Source organism: Hyla sarda, chromosome 6 (genome assembly GCF_029499605.1).
Source record: "Hyla sarda isolate aHylSar1 chromosome 6, aHylSar1.hap1, whole genome shotgun sequence".
Taxonomy (NCBI): Eukaryota; Metazoa; Chordata; class Amphibia; order Anura; family Hylidae; genus Hyla; species Hyla sarda.
In genome coordinates, this window is record NC_079194.1 from 196,088,955 (window position 1) to 196,113,533 (window position 24,579).

Here is a 24,579-nt window from a genome sequence, read left to right on the forward strand (position 1 = left end):
GTGGACATTTGTAATGGATGAGCTTGGTGAGCTGTCTTTTATATGATGAATAGATTCACAGATGAATGAACGGGAGCATAACAAATCACAATTTTCATGTCATTCTCTTGTAATATGAGGCTTTAAATGAGCCTGAGAAATCCATTGACTACATACAGTACATGAATATTGAATGCATCCAGATAAGGAAAACTGATGCACTTATAGGCAAATAAACCTCTGTAACATTGTATGTTGAGACTATAACTCTATGGAAACCTGGTAATTGGTTCTGAAGCCCTAAAATGTCATCCAAAAATAGGAAAAAGTGAAGATTAAAGAAAAATAAGTAGATAACTAATAAAGATAGAGCAAGTCCTTACATATAAAAGTAAGAAAGATCTGCTGGGAGCTGTAAATCACTGTCTATGTAGAGGACAGGAGCATCTTCAGAGTCCAGTACAGTACACAGTGTCCTAAAAAAGTAACATGGAGCCGCCCTCACCTGGTGTCCAAAGGAGCAGCTAACCCTGGCACAGGTAAAGAGTACAGAACATTTAGTACCTACCTGTACTGTAGGGGGCGCTACCAGACACCAGTCAGTGCATGCACTTCAGACATACAGGGGTGAATGTCCATTCTGATTGGTCAGATCTTCCGGCAATTGACACGTTTCACAGATCTGGACTGACCATAGCATTGTATGTTGAGTCTGGTTTCAAGTTACAATGGTCCAGAAAAGACCATTGTATGTTGAAACTATTGTATGTTGAGGCCATTGTAAGTTGAGGGATCACTGTACAGCACTAGTGGGTAGGGATGCCACTGTGTAATGAAAAACGTAGATAGGTATACAATGCTGCATCTCTCAATGTTCATGTACTCGGGTGTGGAAAAAAAAACTACTTGTCTAAGGGACTAAAATGGAACACAATCTACTTGTCCCTCATGAATATCCACTTGTTCTGGAACAAAAAATTATTTCAACCAAAATAGTATGTAAATAAGGTCTTCATTGGTTTTTTTATTTCGTTTTTTGCACTTTCGTTTTTTCCTCCATAATTTATGCTCCGAAACAAAAATATTTGTGAGGGGAAATTGAAAAAAAAAAGAAAAAAAAACAATTTATCAATTTTTTTAAATTTTTTTTTTTAAGCTTTTCACCTTGTGGTCAAACTTACATGTGATTTTGATACTTTATGTCGGCCTGATTGCAACAGTACCACATTTGTTTAGTTTCCGTCATGTTTTACTAATTTAAAAAAAATTCTAAAAACTTTATTTTTTTTATTTTCTGACCCCTATAACATTCTTATTTTTCCATATACTGGGCTGTATGAGGGCAGTTTTTTTTTTTGCGCCATAATCTGCTGTTTGTATTGTAAACTTATAATTAAATTTATTTTTTAAACACTTTTATTAGTCCCCTTAGGGGACTTAAAGAAGGAATCATTAGATTCCTCATACACATCAATCCTGTTCTATTGAACTCCATTGATCTGTGTGATCTGTGCTCATTTGATTGAGCCTGCTCCAGGCAGGCTCAATCAAATACAGATCCATGGCAGCCATGGGAGGAGAGGTAAGCACTCGGGCTTCCTCCATAGTGGATCCATCACACTAGATCACCAAGGACGGTTATAAGTTCCCTTTAGATGCCGCTGTCAAAGCGATCTAGCTGCATGCCGACTATTAGCGGTGGCCCCAGCTACTGAAATAAGCTGGGGGCTGCCGGATTTGGAGCAGGCTCGAGTCAGGAGCCTGCGCATTTACCCTGTGCGCCGGCGTTTTAATATTAGAGGGGGAAGTTGGTCCTGCCCTGCTTGCCTGAAGCAGGGCTAAATCCATAAAAAATTCACCTGACAGGAGCCCGGAACTGCATGTCCGGGGCAATAGGATTTCCACATCCCTGATACTGTACATTGCTGAAATCTGAATAGTGATGATGAAAAACACCTTGTGATCAGTAATTTGTCCTATTAAGAGGCCGAGGTTCTTTTCTTTTAATCTACCAAATCTTTGTTATTATAACATTCCAACAAAAACACTAAAATATATGTCGGATTGAGCGCAGGAAAAAGGAATCCACTCATAAAACTAAATGACAGTAACAGAGTTGGCAGACTCAGGCCTTTTTGCAAAGTTTACTCAGAAAACATAAAAAGGGATTATTGTGATATAACCGGCTCAGAAATAATTGACCGTGTTTAATTGATGAGCAGCGAAAGTCTGTTCATTAATACTTAACAAGCCGCTCACTCACATTTAATGTGTTGGGTTAACCTGTCATATCACTGATACATTGTTAGAGCTGAGAAACAGCTGAGAGTGCTGGAATACCCCAAATCTTCTCTACAGGGTATTCAGATCTTTGTACAGAGGAATACCCCTGTCACAGGTCATTATTACATCATTGTCAATGTCAAGATACTTTGTAAAGTATCCATCCCCTTGTTTGTAGCAGAGACGCTCTCCAGTAACAGGAGAAGGGGGGTAATGAATCTCTAGAGATGCTGACAAACCAGCGATGAGAACAGGATTTGCTGTGAATTGTGTGGTCCTTGTGGCTTTGCTTGGTGAACCACTTTTGTGATTAAAAATCAGAATGTCTTCATTACTTGTTTAAAGTGCATTTTTGATGATCCCAGAGAGGATTGCATAGATGGGTTGGCTTAGACGTGGCTTCAGAAGAGCTTAACGCGTTGTTGACAATTCACTGAAAATGTGGTTTACTGTAGTTCTAGAAGCCTGCTGGGCATACTCAGAATTTGGCCTGAAATTTGAACATAAAATATGTATTTTTTGGAGCTTAAGTTTAAAGGAGTTGTAGACAGTTTGAAGTGCAGCAATACTCTTGACAATGGGTGGTGTCTTGTATTACATTCTAGCCCTACCTACAGATCCCACCTAGTGAATACCGCATGAAGTCAGTAGGCAAGGGGTTGAAGCAGACCTTGTTTTTATTTTTTATTTTTACTATGGCCTATACAGAACCTTACACCTAGTTTACATTTGTAATATGCCTTCTTTACTTTTTGGAGGTAGTCAAAGGAGCTTTCTTTTTCGCATCATGGATTCCTTACAGTCAAACTGCTGTAATATGGACCCTGAGAGCTGTAGTGACATCTCAAGCCCTCCCCAGATAATCTGTACCCCTCACATACCCTCTATCAACTTTCTAGTGCATCCTCTTGTTTTTACTGAGGCTAGGTCCACACTGCTTTCCTGCCTCTGTTAATCCTATCCATCGGCATCCTCCCAAAAACAAAGTCACCTAATGACTCCAGACGTATAGCGGGCATATTCGCTATTTTAAGCGGACTCAAAAACGGGGCTATTTCGTAATAGCACATATGTCCTAAAAGGTTCACTAGTTGACTCCGTTTGGCCATAGAAGTAAATGGGACCCACTGCTCCCGTTAAAGTAAACGTCGGCATCCCGGGCAGGAACGCAGTGTGGACCTTGCCTTAATCTCCTCCACACTGCTTTCTGTTTCCTGTTGGTGGTGTAAGGCTGTTGCCAACCTGTTTCTGATGCCCTTTTGTAGCACCTATGACATGCATACTACTGCTCAAGGCATAGCCAACAGCCTCTCCTGTGCTTTTCTCTGTAACTTGGACCTCCATTTCAGTGATTGTGGGCATCCCAAGGGTAAGACACTTAGCATTGTTCCTGTGAATAGATGACGTTGTCATTATGTGTAACACCCTTTAAAGGGGTACTCCCACCCTAGACATCTTATCCCCTATCCAAAGGATAGGGAATAAGATGTCTCATCTCGGGGGTCCCGCCGCTTCTGACCCCCGCAGTATTGCATGCGGCACCCACCTGTTTTTAGTGCATAAGTGCTGGAGGGTCTGAGTCGCGACTACGGGAACGGAAGTCCATGACGTGGGGACTCCACCCCCGTGTGACATCACGCCCGTCCCCTCAATACAACTCTATGGGAGGGGGCGTTTTGGAAAGAAAGTTGTGTGTGCTATTAATGGCATTAGTTCTAATTTGCCTCATAATCGTCAAAATCGTCCAAATTTTTAACTAAAGACGGTAACACAACTTTTGCGTGATTAAGCGGTGTTAGATTGTGATTATGATACAAGGTACATTTAGGCTATTACCATACAGTTTGGGTTTTTTAAGACATTTCTTTTGTGACAAAAACTTCTGAAAATACTGCAGCCTTGAGGTGTATAAAATTTTAATTACTTAAGAGGAATATATAGCAATGACAATGAAGCTCTAATGATTGTTCTCCGGATGTTACCCCCCCCTCCCCCATTGCTTTTGTTAGACATTTTGGCACATATAATGGAGAGCAATGAGGGGTTCACTTGGTCAGAACAACGCTCGCTGGTTTCACCTCTGTTTCTGTGTTCTTGGAGAATGCATGGCTCTGTATCTGCCTGGTGTGGAGACGCACAGATGATTGACAATTAATTATGGGCGCGTGCAGACCATAATTTGTGCCGTGGCTGCCCTTGTTTATATCAGGAATGAATGATTGTGCGGACGTCCTTCACATAACCTCTCCTAGTCCTTGAGATTCACAGGAATAGGAGGAAATAGAAAAATACTTTATTCTGTAACATATCTATGTCAATGCCTTCAATGTAAAGCTCAGAGTAATCTTACTATACTGTGTATTTAATTTCCTCACTACTATCAAAATCTCTGCTTGCTGTCCTATAGAATGCTGGAGGCTTGCTACAATCTGTCTAAGGGTGCATTCACACCACGTTTTGTACATACGGGTGCCGGATCCGGCTGGTGGAGGGGCAAACCGGGCGCTCCCGTACCCCGGCCGGATCAGCCCGTGACTTCATTTACTTTAATGATCCGACCGGAGTCAAACGGTGACTCCGGTTGGCTCAGTTTTGACCTGTATGCGGTTTTGGACCGGACCTAAAACCGTAGTATACTACGGTTTTAGGTCCGGTCAGGAAACCGCATACGGGTCAAATTGAGCTGACCGGAGTCACCATTTGACTCCGGTCGGATCATTAAAGTAAATCGAGTCACGGGCTGATCCGGCCGGGGTACGGGAGCGCCCGGTTTGCCCCTCCCCCGCCGGATCCGGCACCCGTATGTACAAAACGTGGTGTGAATGCACCCTAATCTAACTGAATACTGTGAACTTTGAGCTAGTAGTTCTTACTAAGACCAGTTTCACACGATTGTGTTGCATGCATATTTTTTGTGTTCATATTACTGATGCACTGTTTCCAATGACCTGAATTGACGACTGTCAGTTCATGTCATCAGATCTCTGGTCAGACTGGGACTTATGCATGTTATATATGCATGTTATATGCATGTGTGATCCTGGCCTTACTCTGATACATTGTAGCAAACAATCGGGGCAGGAGAGAGGTTTGTGCTACAAATTTATATAGGATTTCATAGATTATTTTCAATTGCACTATACGTGTATTGCGTCCATTTTAGGACATCGGCAGTCGTCAGACGTAACTCCGTCCTCCGTCAGGTGAAACGGTGTTCCGCCTCCTCCCTCGGACCAATCACCGTCAGTCATCAGCCGCAGCTCCGTCCTCCATCATGTGAAACAGAGTCCCGCCTCCTCCCTCACACCAATCGCCGACCTCCTTCAGCCACAACTCCATCCTACCTCATCCGAAACTCCATTGTCCAATACGTCGTCATGCCTCAGACGATTCTCCCTCAGACGCAACTTCCTGCCGCATAGCAGAGCCGACGCTGCACAAAACTGTGAAACTTGCACGTGTGTACTACAGACACTACATGTACTACAGAGTCTGTATATCAGAGCCGACATTGAATAGCATGTACAGCAGAACCCGTATAGTAGAGAGCCGACACTGACTCAGCTCTAATACATGACAGGAAAGTTTTTTGTCTGAGGGATGACGAAGTTTTGGATGAGAGACTTTAGGATGACAAAGGAGGGAGGAGAGAGTTGCAGCTGACACCTGACTGAGACTGGCCTGAGGGAGGAGATGGGACGCCGTTTCACCTGACAGAGGACGGAGTTACGTCTGACCACTGACCATGTCCTAAAATGGACACCGTATATGTGAGCCATGAGAAGTATTAGGTCTGTAAAGCTTCTGAATACAAGCAAAGTTGTTTCAATTAATTGGAAGCAATTTCTCACTATTTCAAGGGATCTGTTTGCTGTCACTGAATAAAGCATTCTCATTTACATACTGAGACTGAAATAGCATACAAACATTGTTCTGCTGACTTGTGAAATGCAGATGTATCCAGTCAAGTCGTGACATGCTGTACATTTTAAATCTCAGTACAATATAACGCAGGTCAATATCCGCTCTTTTTTTAATTTATTTATTTTTTGCAGCATGTGGACGAGACTGGAAAATCTGCGGCATTCCCAGCAGCAGCAGCAGTACCTCACACAAACGCCATGCATAAAAGCTGAATACACCACACCATGTGAAACACCATCAAATATTATAGTTAATTCTCAGGACACATTTATTGCAAACTGTCATTTATGGTACTGTGGATATTGCTTTTCAGTATCTTCATGTAAATAGAGGTTTCCATTCAAGGGTATGTTCACACGACTGTAACTCCCAGTGGGTTGCCTGCTGCAAGTTCTGCAACCAGTGAATGGTATTGTAACTCGAAGCAGATTTAGGACTATGTGAACGTATCCTAAAATAGTAAAATTCTCTGAATTATATTGGTTACTTGGTTCACACAACAAAACATGTGCAAAATGTCCGCATGGAAAACACGTGCAGACAATCTGCACATTTGACTAATCTGGTGGGCGCTGGAACTGCCCAGAAATGCCCTGTCTCATAGACGACCATGCATTTCCTTGCAGAATCTGCAGAAATAATAGCCATGTCTATTCTTTCTGCGGATGCCAAAATTGGAAATTCTCCCATGTGAACTGTGCATACATAACTTTTCAAGCTTTAGAACTGAAATCTTCCTTCATTGGCAGGTAGCTAAGTGTCTGGACGGAGTTTGCCTAGAGATTTGAATTTTGAAAAGTGTCCTCTGTACAATGCTGGTAAAACTAAGGCCCATCGCATCTGTGTCATAGTTTCAGAAAAGAGCTTCTTGGCATGATCTTAGGCGTTCAGCAGTCAGCAGCCTTAAAGGGGTACTCCGCTGCTCAGCGTTTGGAACAAACTGTTCCAAACACTGGAGCCGACGCCGGGAGCTTGTGATGTCATAGCCCTGCTCCCTCATGATGCCCCGCCCCCTCAATGCAAGTCTATGGGAGGGGGCGTGACGGATGTCACACCCCCTCCCATAGACTTGCATTGAGGGGGCGGGGTGGTACATCATGAGGGGTTGAGGCTATGATGTCATGAGCTCCCGACTCCAACATTCGGAACAGTTTGTTCCAAACGCTGAGCAGCGCAGTACCCCTTTAATCCTACATGTTTCATGTCATCACCTCAGGCCCTGTGATATATATGACACATACCGTGTACTGTATATACCTATAGCATGTCCCTAAAGGGCAACACATGACCTGAAATATACAGCATGCCTAAGCGCCAAAGTAAGATATTTGCCTAGAATAATCTATTTTCTTATTCATTTTTCTGTTGAGCTGCTATTAAAGTTTAGCTGTGAACTTTTTTAGTGAAATAAATATTAGGTAAAGTGAAGGCACCATCCGTTTCCAGCTCTGATTACTGCCATTAGCCTAAAATGGTAATGTGTAATGCTGGGGCAAGATTGATTAATAACTAGGCCGGGCTGCAGATGCATGTCAAGAGAGAAGGAGCGCGTAATGAATGGAGTGTATGTGCTACACAGTGAACTTTTCTGGACTTTCCTGCACACAGTATGGCTGCTGGTGAACCCCCAGATGAAATAAGGCACAGGGGGGATAATTACACTAGCAGAATATTAGGAGTAACATGATGCTGCTTTGACATGGCTTGTTTGGAAATTTTGTAACACCCCCTGATGTAAGCAGGGCATGCAAAAAATACATTCTAGATATTTTTCATGATGATTTATTGTTAATATATTATGTTTAGGTTTTCTATGCTGAAACAGCGTGTAATGGTGGGAATCTGTTAGGAACTGTCACATTTATTATTTTTTTTATTTCTATTTGTATAATTTATTTTGTATTTTTTTTTTACATCTATCTAGCTGTCTATGTATCCCAAACATAAACACTGGGTTGACATAGAATTTTTCCGGCCAGAGAATCGGAGTGGATAACATTGCCGTCTGTTGGAATGGTAATGTTCTTATGGTCCTAGCTCCGACTGATTCAGCCAATGCTGGGATCTTGCAGACATTGCCATCCCCATAGATAGCAATGCATTTTGCTCTGATTTAGCCTAAAACAATGACAGAAATTATTATTTTGCTAAAATTTCGTAGTGTGTACTGTGCAGCAGAATCCCAGTGACAACAATTAGATTCTGCTGCATCAGAATTTCAGAGCGTGTTTTCTAAGGGGAAGTATTCTCAGAAATTCCTCAGTCTGAACCAAGCCAGAAAATGAAGAAAATCTGAACAGTACATCAGTGAATCCTATTACAAGTAAATGGAGTCCGTCAGGTGCTGTTGAATCTATCATACAAATAAAAGCTATAGTGCAGATGTGAACAGCCTTTTTTTTCTGCATCACTGTTTTTAACTTTTACATTTTACACCTATTTAGCCACATGAGGGCTTATTTTTGGAGGACAGGTTTAATGGTAACAATTTAGTACAATTTTTTATGGTACCAAATTTTTTTCTCATTCAGGACTCATTCCAGTGTGAAGAGAAGTAGGGCTCAGACCCTAGACATGGCACCCCCTCACCCTCCCCGCCCCAGCCCCCGACACTGCTGATCAAGGGCAAGAACATTCTCCCCTACCAGCTTCCTCATTGTCCCGACCAAGTCGCCAGAGGATCGAAGCATCCTTTGGAGATTTGGTCCGGCTGGTGAGGACTGGTAGGAGGCAGCATTGGATCCTTGAAGATCTCATAAAGCTCACAAAGGAGAGCTTCATGAGATTGTATGATAAAGTGGAAGTCTTGAGGGAGGAGCTTTGCCAGTTACGGCAGGCGCAGGCAGGGCTGTCTATTGGTCCCCTTTTAGACTCTCTACTTTATCTCCAGAGCCTGGCTCCCATGCGGGAGAAGCTACCCCTGAAAAGCATTGTCAGTTCTGCAAGGAGTCGTTCAAGCTTCTAAGTAGACTCTGCTGCCCCCACCCCCTCTAATACCCCCACTCCCCTTTACTTGATCTTATTCCCTGCCCAAAGTACTATCCGCTCCCGTCACCAATCCCATTCCCCTTCCCGTCACCACTCCCATTCCAATCTACCCCATTCTGCAAGCAAAGTGTACTCCCAACATGATATTTACATAAGCACCTTGCTAGCAGGATAGGGGAGGGGGTAGATTGTATGCCCCAGTGTGACTTTGACACTGGGGTGTACAATCTACCCCCTCCCATATCCTGCAAGCAAAGTGTACGCACACCATGCAAAATACATCAGCAGTTTCCTATAAAAAGTGAATTTAATCTAAAAAAAAGATAAAAAAACAGTCCAAGAAAGTTCAGACCATACGATCCTGCCAAGACTCTCTGCCAGCGTCTGTCAGGAAATACTGTGCAAAATCGTCTCTGAGACGCATGACGGTCTGGGTTGATCTTCTTGATGACTGCTGCCTGCCCATGGCAGAGTTCTTAAACACACGGGAGTCGTTGGTTCTTCCATATGACCCGATGTCCACAGTGATGAATTTGTACTGCACATCTGCAATGGCCATAAGTATGCTGGGGAAGAACTCCTTGTAGTTGTAATGCTCAGACCCCGTGTGCACCGGCTTCTTGATCCTGATGTGCTTCCTCTCAACTGCTCCAACACAGTTTGGAAACTGTGACTTCCTGAAACTTCTCTGCAATGCCAAGCCAATGTTCTGCTGAAGGATGTGGAAGGAAGTCTGCTATAAGGCAATCCCACAGGGCCTTGCAGGTTGTCCGGACAATCCCAGAGATGGTGGAAATTCCCAGGCGAAACTGGAAGTGGAGGAACGAAATATTCTCGCCGGATGCCAGGAACCTGAAATTAACAGTTAAAAAAAAGGCTTTTAGTATTTTGCAAAACACATTGGACGAACACTGCAAAAAAAAGGATTTTGACTACATACCTGAGGGTTACAATGAGGCGTTCCTCTGGCGAGATGCTCCTTCTGAGGTGGGTGTCTTGGTGACGGATCCTTTCACTAATGAGTGGTAGAACGTTGCTACAGACATTTGCAGTTAGCTTGCGAACTTCTCGGGGTGTTGGCGCAGCTCCATGTGCAAAGTACTATGCAGCCCACGGGTCATCCGTGCTGCAGTGATTGGATGGATCCAATATCTTCGGCGACGTCTCTCATCATCTTGGGATATTCTCCTTCTTCTTTGGGCACACCACAGCAGCACATCGAAACTGTAGTAAAGGTGGGTGGGAAAATTCTGAATGGTAAAGTCTGACAGCAAGAAATCCAAGCAACAGTAATCTCCCTCTCAATGCTGAAATTCAGACTGCTGTCGAATCATTGTGGCACCCTTTTATACCCTTCCCTTGAAGTAATAGGCAAAGCTTCAGGTGATGCAATGTGTGACAGGTAGGAGAGGTCAAGAAAGGGTTAAAAAAAACGGACATTATAAAAACAGATGCAATAACTATAATTATACTAATAATTATATGTCCGTTTTTTGATTATACAATACAGAAAATTAATGCTTAATAACGGATGAATACACTGTAGTGTGAAAGCAGCCTTAGAGATGGTTTTCCCCTAACAATAGGCAGTGGATAGCAGATTGTTGAAAAGGGGGGCGCCTAGTAGTCAAGATTTAAGAGCTAGTTTTCTGAAGTAAGGAGTAATCTTTGGTAAATTAAGTGACCTACAAATATGTTAGAAACCACATGAAGGGAATTAAGTTGAAATGACCGTGACCGGTTAAGTTTTATGCATATTTCTGTATTTACCCTAATATATTAATGAATCAGGATATACAGAACAATAATTTTTTTTCAGAACTGAGGCATATTGTAGCATGTGGAATAGAGAGGATACAGCAGTCAATATATTTTCATGATGAAATGTAGTATAGGAAAGGCAAATAGTGCTTCAGTGCTGACTTGTGAAAGAGTTCTTCATGTTTTGTGCTGGCAGGAGTTTACATTCTCTTCTCAATTAAATTATTACCTTTGATCCATACTTAATCCAGTACCACGTTTCCTTCCGTCTGATCCAAGCCATTAATTTCCCGACCCCTTCTCCAGCCGTGTATCTCCATATGGATTTGATGTTCCCTTTGCTTTGTTTTTATTTAGCGGGTGAGATGAGCTTTTTGCTGATTGGATTTACATGTACATGTGTAATGCTCCTGAGCTGTTGATCTCGCAGGCCGCAGTGTTGGAACTCCTGAAGCATGAATTAATACGGGATGTACACACTAATGCTATTGTTCCCCATCACAAATAGATTCCTACTTCATAAGCAAATACACAAAGCTTATTTCAAAATAAATTGCGGGTAATGTTCACTGTGATTGAATCCGCCACGACTGTTAATATATTTGTTCAAGTTACTTGCACTCAAAAGCTTTTAGGCTGAATTTCAGTTTTGATATTATCCATGGTAATGTAATTCCCCCTTTAATCTCCTAAGGGTTTCACATTAAGTCATGATACACAGTTCACAGGAGTTTGGATCCCCCATTAATCACTGTGTCTTCACTTTGGTGTTTCTACTTTTTGTCCATCTGTTAAATCAGTCAGTTGCTGATGGGATGCAACTTGGGAACTCTGCAGACTGCATGATTAAATACAGGTACTAAGAGCTCCAGTCTACTTGAACAAGCAGCTCTTACACTGGTTGGAATTGTGAAAATTTATATCTAGCTTCTATTAATACATATAATACTGTCTGTGAATAAATATATGCTTTCATTTATTTATTTATTGTTACATTTATTTGGCTTTACTTCTATAGCCAGTAGGTGTCACTGGCTCTGCTTGAGTTGGTCAAGCTCTACATGTAGGCTTCTTTGTAGTCATAACTCCAACAGTGACATCTGCAGATTAATACAATGTACTGCACGACAGTGAAAAAATAGTTTTAAAGAATATTTCCACTTAAAATAAAAAATATATACATATTGTAACATTTATGTCTTGGTGTTACTTCAACTTGAGCAATTTTTCCATTCATAGCCCTAAACTGCATTTAAATACTCTGGTCAAGTTGGCTGGTTGGATTCCATCTCTATGGCACATGTCTACAACTACAACTATCTATGCCCTTGACTAGGTGCCTTGGCCAGGGTATGTGTGTGTGTGTGTATATATATATATATATATATATATTAGAAAAAAACACAAGGTAGAGCAGCACCTCAGTATAGGTGAAGATTTTAAGTGTAAAGCAGCAAAAATAGACCCCGATCCAGGGACCACAGTAATCCACGGCAAAACAAGGTTAGCTGCCGCACACAAAAGTAAAGTGTAAAGTAGTTTTATTCCATTCCAAAGCTACATTTCAGCCGCCCATGCGGTGCTTGAAAAAGGCAGCATGGGCAGCTGAAACGTAGCTTTGGAATGGAATAAAACTACTTTACACTTTACTTTTGTGTGCTGCATCTAACCATTACTTGAGATATATATATATATATATATATATTTATTTATATATGAGGTAAAGGCAGATAACTGAACCTTTGAATCAGGCTATGGTGATCTGCAAAAAGAAGACTCACCAATGAAAAATGAATTCTGCTAATAAAAATAGCTTTATTGAGAAAAGGTAAAGAAAAAATTATTTATTTTTATAATATGAGGTACCACCTTCATTTATTTAGGGACAAAGTTCCTCCATTCTCATGATCGATGGGGGTCTTAGCGATCAGAGCCCCACCAATCAACCTGTTATCCCCTATCGTGTGGATAGGGGATAACTTTTTGAGTTGGAAAACCCCTTTAAGGTCCAAAACATGTGCTGTACTGAGGAGTTAATATAACACCCAAGGTCTAAAGGTGGCTAAACACATTAGATAGGAGTGAACAACCATTGAATGATTGTGTGATGAACAATTGTTTCCCAAAGTAAAGCCATCTACACTTTAATCTGTATTGGCCATGACAGTTGTTAAGACTTCCTATACATGATCAATAACATTGGGCAAAGGACCAACAATATTTCTGGGACTGTTTTGGCATCTTTGTGGCAACATTATTTTCCAAAAAGATCTTTTACAGATATAAATAAAATTCCTGAATGAAAGATCTTTCATCCAACTTTTAGCCAACTTCCTTCCAGATGATAACAGTCTGACATCTATCGTTTGTTGTTCGAATTGTTTGTGTTAAAAACATCCTTTTTTATGATCAGCTTTAAGGTGTATTAGCATGTTTAGCTCAAGCCCGTGCATCCGAAGCATAGCAAGTTATGACGTATTAATTGTCATTGCAAAGTGTAGAGACATCCTGAAATGGCCCTTTAAATATGTAAAAATGACTAAGCATGCAGCTGGGAGCCATTTATTCTTGTTGCTCACCTGTCGTCTAGAAGGCAGACTTTATGCCTATCCAAAGTCTAAATAGATGGGCCTTTGGCTTACCTGCCACTAATGGCTGATATATAAGCCTGTGCGCATAATTATTTGTAGAGCTTCTGCCCGGTCCCTTTCTACTTAGTACTGGGACTGTATAATGACATTAAGTGATTGTAAGAAGATTCATGCAAACTTGGTTTCCCTCGCTAGATTCTACTTTTCTACAAATTAGACTAACAACTTCAAACAGTAAAATGTAATTTGATTTGTATCATCCCATCTGCCTCCATAAAGGTTTTTTGGCATCTGTATCTTTCATAACATCTGAATCTTAATGAATAAAAGCTTTGAGAGTCCTTTAAATCCGGTAGCGTGGCTCTTTTTATATTTGTGCGGTTTATTATAACATAAATCTGCATTCAGTATTTACTGTTAGTTAGGCAGGGAAATTAGCTCCTGCACATAAATTTCTATCCAGCTACATCTAATAAGAAAAATGAGCACGCGGCGTGGGGATTATCAACTGCATACATGAATCAGCCGCGTAGTTTATTGGCTCAGACCACAATTAAAATCCTTTGGAAAGGGATTACGAATTCTTGATATAGTCAGAGAGTTAGGATGGCGAGAGGAGGCAGGGGATCGGAGAAGAGTTTGGAATCCACCTATTAAAGTCAAGGTGTCTTTGACATAACTGGATTTATAGTTTCAGTTGATATAATTTAAATGTCAAGGTTCTATAATATGAGGTTTTAAATAGGACCATGGATAATACTATGACATCACACTAAAAAGAGTACATACATTGACAACTTCTATAGGAATAAAGCTGTCAACATACTAGTTTATGCAAATCCACACATCCCGCCCTGCTAAATGATAGAGATACTAGTAGAGACACTTTACTTTCATGATCCATTTAGAAGTTCCATATTGCTGAAATACACCTACTGTTCAGTCCACCAGGAAAGAACAATGCATCATATGATATTAATCTTGTATACGTCTATGGGTCTCACAATGACAATACTTATTTGGTGGGAAGTAGTTATACTCATTTATTTGAGGGATATATATATATATATATATATATATATATATATATATATATATAGAATTCCAGGAGAGCAGCACAACCAAAAAGCGAGACAAAGTAGAGATAGGGTGCAAGCTGTGTGGGAACCCGGGTCAGGGGATCCGCTAACATAAAAATCCAGAAGACAGCAGCACACAAAGGTATTCGTGTCAAAAAAGGTGGAAGTTTATTCCATTATCCAGTGAACAAAATGCGAGCAACGTTTCTGTGACCTCACGTTGATAACGGTGACGTGAGGTCACAGAAACGTTGCTCGCATTTTGTTCACTGGATTAATGGAATAAACTTCCACCTTTTTTGACACGAATACCTTTGTGTGCTGCTGTCTTCTGGATTTGTTATATATATATATATATATATATATATATATATATATATATATATATATGTATCTAGCACCTAGGGGCTTACATTGATAGGTATACCTATGTCACATATATTCTAATATATATAATTTTTTCTTCTTTTTTTTCCCCTATTGTTGTACTATTAATGTTATGATCTGCACTCCGGCTGCACACACTGGCCATGAGCTCATGGCCCCATCTCCTTCTGCTGCCGGCAGGGCTGGGACTTGTCCGCATGGGAGGTTCAGCCCATCACTCACCTCCTGCTCTGCCTCTCTGCTTCGGCGCGCGTGTCCCCTAGGTCACGCATGCGCCGGAGCTCTGAGATTTAAAGGGCCAGTGCACTCATTAATTAAGTAACACCTGTGGCTCAGTTAGTAAATTCCTCCACCTCCCACACTTTCTTGACAGATCTTTGTTGCCCTAGTGCCTGAAAGAAAGCGTTTTTGAGTATTGACTTGCCGTGTATTGTACTCTTTGTTCTTTGACCTGACCTTGCTCCTTTGCTGCCTGCCTACTGACCACCTGCTACGTTCCTGACTATGCTACTGTGCCGCCTACTCAGATCTTCTGCTATCCTAGCCATGAGTTGCCGTATCCTACCTGTGCCTCGAATTTCCTCAGGCGCCTTTGTGGTCGAGCCGTGCAAGGGGTAGCGAACTGGGTGCCGCCTGCCGCAGTAAGTCCATCTTGCTTTGCAGCGGGCTCTGGTGAAAGCCAGAGGCACGTTAGACTTCGCCCCCTGGTACGGTCCGTGTCATCAGCCACACAGGTCCAGCAGATCCACTACCACCAGCGTTCCTGTCTACTGAAACGTGAGTATTACAATTAAAATCGGACTACACCACTCACGTTCATACTTTTTGTATTGCTGCAGCTGAGCTCTATTCACTTAAGTGAAGCTAAGCTGCTATACCAGACCATAGACTAGATTGATGTTGTTATAGTAAAAAAAATCAGCCATGCCTCTTAAAATTTTAAATTAACAATTCCCTTAAAATATTTTTTTACACTCATGTAAGTGTATATGTGTCTATGGGGGAGATTTATCAAAACATGTCCAGAAGAAAAGTTGCAGAGGCCCTGTCAAAAATGAAAGAAGTGATCTGATTGGTTGCTATGGGCAACTCAGCAACTTTTCCTGTGGACATGTTTTGATAAATCTCCCCCTATGTGTATACACATAGCCTTCAATGGAAGGTATGCCATGATGATATAGATTTCTCTTGAGCAAGTATTCCCAAAGACAAAGTATCACCAATAATTTGGTCCATTTCTTGACTTATGTCCTCAGTTCAAAATAAGGTAAAGCCATTAACAGCCACTCCACAGACGATGGAGATAGTCAGAGTGAAGGAGCCAATTTGTCAAAAGGCACCAGTCAAACCTGTCTGTCTAGCTGTCCAATTACAGCAACTACCGCCTGCGGATGCACATCCTGTAGTAAGGTAAAAGACATTGCTGAGGTGGAAAAGCCAATTGCACAAAAATAGTGGACTGTTACAAGAGTACAAATGAAAGCCTGGCTTGCCTCTGTGAGTGCAAGGGACTGTGTTCAAAAAAGCCTATTTCTGTTTGTAGGTTGTTTTTCATTGTTGATAGTGAAGCGTAACACAGTCAAACTTAGCCAAAGTAAAGCCAGTTGCTGCTCTCTACGTCTCCTCTTCAAGGGTTAGCTAGTGAATCAGGAGAGAAGAAATGGGCAGGGCCGTCACAGCTGCATCAGTATGGGTACAAGCTAAATAAGTCTATTAAAACAGTCACTTTGTTGGTGTGCAAGGCAGACACCATCTTTTTCTTATGTATGGAAAGTCTCGGATAGCCATTTGTGACCCTAGCACTTTGTACTGCACCTGCTATTCTGTTAACATGAGACAGCAACGTAAGTGAGTGCCATTGTTAGATCAAGTACAACTATGTCAAGAACAACTATGACATCAGTGCCTCTGTCATCCTCATTGTGGAACTCACTTGTAACAAGCATGTTGTTGTCAATGTTCCACTCTCACCGTTCTATTCTGTTTAAAAAAGCCTTGCTAATTTTATAGTCGTATTTAGCGTGTAGCGTTTGCAGATAGCTGAGACAGTCTGTGCATTGTCTTTCAGGGAATTACAGTCCAATATGGGAACCCTTAGCAAACGAGTGGTCTGGCCAACTCCAGCTATTAATCATCACCCTCCATTATTTACCAAGGATTCATTCATTGTTCGGTTAAGGTACCAAGAGGGTCAATTAGAGAATACAGACAAGATTCTTCAAAGACACAAGAGGGTCAATTAGACCCTCATCGTAATTTTCTGCTTTTACAGCAAATGCCAGCCTATCATGCAACAGATGCAGCAGGATTTAGAAAGAGGGTGCTGATATTAAAAAGAAGGGGAAGAAGAAGACAGTGTGGCTTACTGGCTGGTGTGTTTGTGTAGCATATGGTTTACTGTGACAGCTGGGTTCAAGTGAGAGGCAGAGAATTTCATCATTGGGACTGTAGAGGAGAGATGATCCTGCAGGGTCACTGCACCCAGGGTGGTCGGGGAATTCTGATGATGGAACTGTGTGCTCCCACCTCATAGGGGAATCATTTATCTCTTGGAGGGTCCCTGTTCTACAGACATTTTGTGTCCCTGTCATTATAACACTTCCCCTGCATGATGCCAGAAACAGGAGCCAGCATTTACACTATCATTGAAATATCTGTATGTAGACCATCGATACGTGAATCAGGAGGAGACCTGCCCCCTTAAAAATAGATGCAATGACATCACCCAATACAGGCCCCAGAGTATGAAAATATCTTGTCTGTGTAATATCGTGTTTCCTGGACACAGTTGGAGTAGATTTCACACACTGACAGACTCCAGGGAGACAAAGTTCCTATTTGTGTTCTAAGATGCAAATGCTATTGTAATAATATGATTTAATACCTTTAATTGTACATATTCAACGTCTATGGGTATTGTCCAACAAAAATATTTGTACTAAACACATACCTTATTCTAATGTCAGAACCTAATGATTGTTTTATTTGCATATGTTTGTCTTAATTTAGTGTTCACAATAAATCCGCCAGACTGATCAATAATTAACAATAGATAATCTATATGATGTATTCATTTACCAGTCTACTGCAGGATCACCTATGAGCCAATATTGTGAATGTAGGCATGATAAATCTATTATAGGGTAGGGTAGTAAGCCTGAGCTTGTGAATCACCATTGATTTACAGGAATTTAGTCATTACACTTACTATCAATATCCCCAGGTTAGGTTACCACTAGTGAGTTAAGGGGATCCAATGAGGAAAAATGGTCCTATAGCAAAATCATTATGAGAGCTACCTTCATAATGCAGACCCTTGATTGGACTTTCAGCAGCACATCCCGACCCCCTGAAGGGGTTCCACTGGGAACACTTGACTGTGCTGCCGATACCTTAAGAAGTGGCTTGAATGAGGAAGACGCAGGACCAAAACTAATTTCCATATGAATATATGTGCACACATCGTTTGTAGAGGTTAATTTTGATCCACCAAGAATGTCTGTTTTTCTGGCACAAAATGTCTGAAACTTTCAGATATTTTCCAAACTATTTTGAATATTGGGGCTGTTTTTTTCAGGGGATGTTTCCATGTGAAAAAGGGGCTGTTTTTATCATCCTGTAATTATAATATAACAGTTTTTGGGCTATTTTACATGAGTTTGGTAATTTTGCCCTGTAACCAAACTTGTATAGACTGCAGCTGTGCGCTGCAGCCTGTAGCGAGCCGTGTAGGATGACAGCGTCCCGGCGTAGGCGCCTGCGATGACGTCACTCATCGCGCGCCCCTCCGTACGGACCAAAGATTTGGTCCAGTAACAACAGGGACCGCTGAGCCTGCCATAGTGAACATGGGGGCGGACAGGCAGCAGGGGATCGGAGAGAAGGTGAGGTTTAGTAAATAATGTTGTAAGGAGAGGGGAGGGGGTTAGTCTGAAATAAAATGGCGCAGGGGCCATCAGAGGGGAGGGGGGATATGATGGCACAGGGGGCATCAGGGGGGATATAATGGCGCAGGGGGCATCAGAGGGGGGGGAATATTATGGTGCAGGGGGCATCAGGGCGGGAATATAATGACACAGGGAGCATCAGAGGGGGGTATATAATGACATAGGGAGCATAAGAGTGGGGTGAATATGGTGCAGGGGGCATCAGAGGGGGGAATATAATGGTGCAGGGGCATCAGAGGGGGGAGGAAAATAATGGAGCAGGGAGCATCAGAGGAATATAATGACACAGGGGGCATCAAAGGGGGGGAATATAATGGTGCAGGGGGCATCAAAGGGGGGAATATAATGACACGGAGCATAAGAGGGGGGAATATAATGACACAGGGGGCATCGGGGGGAAATATAATGACACGGGGCATCAGAGGGGGGAATATAATGGCGCAGGGGGCATCAGAGGGGGAGGAATATAGTGGAGCAGGAAGCATAAGAGGGGGGGAATATAATGACACAGGGGCATCAGAGGGGGGATATAATGACACAGGGGGCATCGGGGGGAAATATAATGACACGGGGCATCAGAGGGGGGAATATAATGACGCAGGGGGCATCGGGGGGGAAGAAAATGACACAGGGGGCATCAGAGGGGGGGAATATAATGACGCAGGGGGCATCGGGGGAGAATATAATGACACAGGGGGCATCAAAGGGGGTGGAATATAATGGCTCAGTGGGGGAATATAATGATGCAGGGAGCATCGGGGGGGGGGAGGGTAACATAATGGCGCAGGGGGCCCTACTTGATCTCTACCTGTTAAAGGGGACATACCTACCTGAAGGGAGACTACCACCTTAAAGGAATACTGTGGTGCAAAATAATTTATCCCCACAAGTGAGATCACGGGGGTCTGACCGCTGGGACAACCCTCCCCCATCTCGTGTATAAGGCCCCAGCAGACGGCATGAAGGGAATGTTCCGTCCCTGCATGACAGGGCTGCTGAAATGCCCCCTCCATGTATCTATGGGATACATGGGGGGGGGGGGGTGTTGGCCGCTGCGTCATGTGGACAAGCCCCCATTCCTGCCGAGGCCCCTTACAAAAGAGCGGGGGGAGGGGTTTCCCAGCGGTCATTATAAGTTATTTTGCACTGCAGTATTCCATTAATGGGGCAGACTTACTTATCAGGGACCTTATCCACCTAATGGGGTGACATACTGGTCTGCCTATCAAGTTTTTATTGATAAAAGACCTTATTTACTTACTATTTGGGTTAAAATTATTTTGTACCAGGACAGGTGGATTTTTATGAGGGACAAGTAGATTCTGCTCCGTTTTAGTCCCTTGGACAAGTATATATATATTTTTTTTAAATGTCCACACCCCTGCATACATACAAAAGGTGCAGACCATGTGGCTGCAGTGGGTCCCACCTTTTATTGCTACTTGTTGCAGTACGCTTACCTACGTTTGACCCTGTCCTAAGGGTGCAGTTATAGATGGGATACTCTTACCTCTAAAGCAAACAAGGTGTCAGTAGATTAGCTTAGACATTGTGGAAGGGTTTCAGAAGAGAACTCATATACCAGGCCCTTTTGTCCTTAATGACAAGACCTACCACCTTACTGGGGGCCTATTTAGATTTTTGCCATGTATGCCGCTGTTTTTATTCATGCTTTATTATGCCATTCATCCTTTACTGTATACTGATTATTGTCGTACCCAGCAAATAGGGAAATATCTGGGTATGAAAGAATGATTTTCCCTCTCTATTTCTTTAGAGCTTCACTTGATAACACAAGAAAATATTGCAGTTCATCAGATTGAGCAATAAATAAAAGAAGCCTGTAAATAAATCTCCGTATACGTGAAGCCCCGGTGTGCGACCATTGTGAACCATTTTTAATATCCGTTCTAAACTTTCTGTCTGATTTCTGTGTCACAATTCAAGAACTCTGAGCGTTCCATTAAACACGGGCAGCTTTATACCCCTCATTATATACAAGTTGCGCCAAAGTCACCAACACTAAGCAGACTTTTCAGCTGGCTGGTTAAGTATGTCCATATTAAACCAAGGATCCCATAAATATGACAAAGGTTTGTGGGCTGCTTAGCTGTTTTAAGGCTGTCCGCGGACAGGCTTAATGGCACCGCCACTGTCATATTTACACTGGAGAACTTGTTATTTTCTCTGGCAATGTAAACAGATGAATAGCATAAGTCAGACGTACAGAGATATTGTCTTGTATAAACACGGCGTACAAGCACTGTTTGTCAGGGTATTAGGCTCATCTCTGGCTGCAAAGATAAGATCAGAAATAAAAAACATACACCAATAAAACTATCAGAGCGCAGAGAAGTCAGAGGGATCCCTAGTGGAGCGAGCATAAAGCCATCGTCTGTTGTATTTCCTCTGCCCTTTTCCCAGATGCTTCAGTACAGCAAACAGTCGGCTTGTGAAAAAAAGAACATACTAACAGACGTCAGCCATGAAACAATCCTATGCAAGGCAACCCACTGCAAAGTCTTATTGCAAAAAAAAAAAAGTTCCCGTGAAGTTTTTGATTACATGTAGTTCACCCACCATTCCCAATGTATAACATAGTTCAAGTTAAAATGTTAGTTTCACAAAGACACTCTACTTTTTTGGAGCCTGGCTTCTGTCAAAGGAATGGCTGTCTAATACTTGAATTTATCAGGTCTACCAGAGAAGGAGACACTCTTTCAGAGCAGCTTTCTATTCTGGCTCATAGAGGGTGGGAGTATACGGCTTGTCCTCACAAAAAAAAAAAAACACAATGCCCTGCTGATCACGTAACCTGTGAGCTGTAGTAGATAGAACATTTCCTTTATAGTGTGTCGCACAGACATTTCAAAAGTTTATATTGCTTGGTAGATTAGTGTTGCTCGCGAATATTCGGAATGCGAATTTTATTCGCGAATATCGCACATTCGTGAATATAGCACTATGTATTCGTAATTACGAATATTCGTTTTTTGTTTTTTTTCACAGTACACATCACAGTGATCATCCCTCTCTGCTTCCAGCTTGTGTGGTGTATAGAAGGCTCTAATACTACTGTGTGAGACTGGCGTGCAAATTTTCACATATGCTAATAAAACGCAAATATGCGAATATATGAGGAATATTCGTCCATATATTAGCGAAATATCGCGAATTTGAATATGGCCTATGCCGCTCAACACTATGGTAGATATAGTTCACTGTCTCCTGCAATAGGTTTAACTATAAGTTATGTGCTGGGGAGTAAAATTCACAGCTGTACTCATCACCCACCTATGTCTAATGATCTGTTCCAAGACCCCAACAGAACTAGACTTTTCACAGGTCAGAAATGTGTTTGAATTATGCTAATGCCTACAGGTTGCTTGACCAGAGGGACATTTATTTATCATTCTGTTAAATGTAATGCTTGAATATGCCAAAAGCCAAATAGGCCCAGTGGCCCAGATTTATCAAACTGTGTGGGAGAAAAAATGGAGGGATTTTCCCACAGCAACCAATCACAGCTCAGCTTTCACTTTACCAGAGCTCGTTAGCTGAGCAGTGATTGGTTGTTGTGGGAAAATCACTCAATTTTTTCTCTCACACAGTTTGAGAAATCTGAGCCAGTGGGGGTCCAAGATCAAGAAACCCCACCAAGATAATTTAACATGTCTCAATGGCTTTAAGGGTAGGGTCAACCATAGTGCATCCGCAAAGTATTTCACGTAGCAGATGCACTGATGCCAGTGACTAAAGCGAGCTCCCTGCTGCAGCTTTGTAGCCTTGTGTGTCTGCTCATAGCATCTGATTTCCTGCTGCAGATCTGCTACAAGCAGACACACAGGGCTACCTGGTCATAGCAGGGAGCTCATTCTAGTGACTTGCTTTAAACACACTGCTGATGCGCTGCGTTGACCCTTCCCTAGAGGTAAAGGTAGACTTGGGATAACAACAAGGATCTATGAGCAAACAATTTCCATTTTTTTCAATATGCTATGAATTCCAATTTTCACTGTTCTCCTACTTCCGCTCTGTTCTGCTTACCTCTGCTTCCTTTGCTTGCTATGGTCTGCCGCGGTGTGATATGTTGTCACTACAGAGACAAGTAAAAGATATAATCCAAACTAGGTGCTTCTCTAATTTATGATTAGCTTTATGAGCTGAAGTGGTCTGTAGTGTTCTTAATAATCTTGTTTGGTGATAGACTGGTGTTTCCCAACCAGTGTGCCTCCAGCTGTTGCAAAACTACAACTCCCAGCATGACCGGACAACCATCAGCAACAGCTGGAGGCAAACTGGTTGGGGAACACTGACCTAGATTGTGAATTGCTTATAAACCAGTTCCTTCTATATAGACCACAGGCCATATCTTTGTATGAGTAAAGTAGAATCCTATTTGCCTAGGGAAACCCAACTTTAACATTGAACATAAATACCAATACCACAGCAATACCAAACAACCAAGAAAAGTGGCACTATATATAAATAAATAAATAAATAAATAAATAAAATGTAAACATTTGACTTGGAATTGCACTTAAATTGTTTTTGATAATTTTTTTTAATAGTAGGAGGGAGATAAGCAGCACATCGGGTCCCACTTTTCTTATGGGAAACAAGGGTTAAATGGTTAAAATCCATCCTGTTATAGCAAACCACTGGCAGCCTCCTATAGGTTATTGGTGAATGCAGTATATAACATTAGGAAACACAAAATCAAAATGTAGCATCAATGACCATTGTTGTTAAAATAAGGCATAAGATTTACTCCTATGGAAACAGGTCATGATATCATGATAAATTGCGCCAAATGACAAATGTAGCATTGCTATATCTGTACATACTCTGTGTACTGTTTACACCACAATATATTAAAAGAGAGATTACATTTTACTCTAAATAAAATGCACAGACTTTTTTTTCTTTTTATCTCAGGTTCTTCTTCCTGCTTGGAATTATTTATTTATGAGACTTTTTTTTTTAATCTAAAATATATGGAAATTTTTACTGGGAGCACAAAAGAATATTGAATTGGGAATGTCGTCTGACAGATTTCTCCCCATGCTTGCATCAAGTATGAATCTTATTTTACAGAGGAGTGTATATATTCTGCATTTTCAAGAAAAGAAATAATCTGTGTAATCTTGCCTGATCTGTCCTGGTATTAATTCCCAGGCCGGCTGCCTAGTTCATTTATGTAATCTATTGCATGTGACCTTGTATATCATCTAGTAGACTCAACTTGCTGCATTATATTTAAGGAACATTATATATTCTTAATGTGTAGCTTCAGTCTTTGAAAAAAAAAATAAAAAAAAAATATATATATATATTATTATTATTATTATTTTTTAATAAAAAATATTTGTATATCATGGTAATATAATGCTTTCCATGTATTGCCATATGTTATGTTACAAACCAAAGTTGCATTATTCACTCCATTCCTGTCTTCTAAAGGTAACCTTTTCCCAAGTGGCAGCTATAATTTTTAATATATGCAGGAGATGCTTTGACTATTGCTTTCAAAGATTTATAATATCTTTGAAACAATCAAAAGATAAGGAGCACCAAATAAGTGTTGCATATTCAAGGCCTGGTGCTTAAATATAATCTATAGTAAAAGTGGAAAATCCA

The 24,579-nt window shown here is 41.5% G+C and overlaps 1 protein-coding gene across 7 annotated transcripts in view; it reads left to right on the forward strand.

Annotated features, from left to right (window-relative positions):
• Positions 1-24,579, forward strand: part of WWOX (WW domain containing oxidoreductase) — a 1,139,839-nt gene that overhangs the window by 521,715 nt on the left and 593,545 nt on the right. The window contains exon 10 of one of the 7 annotated variants that reach the window (XM_056526122.1): positions 20,717-20,743. The exons of the other annotated variants lie outside the window; for them this stretch is intronic. Coding sequence (XP_056382097.1) covers positions 20,717-20,728 — 12 coding nt within the window. The 3' untranslated portion in view covers positions 20,729-20,743. Of the gene's footprint in view, positions 1-20,716; positions 20,744-24,579 lie in introns of those variants that run through there. 7 annotated transcript variants of the gene reach the window in all.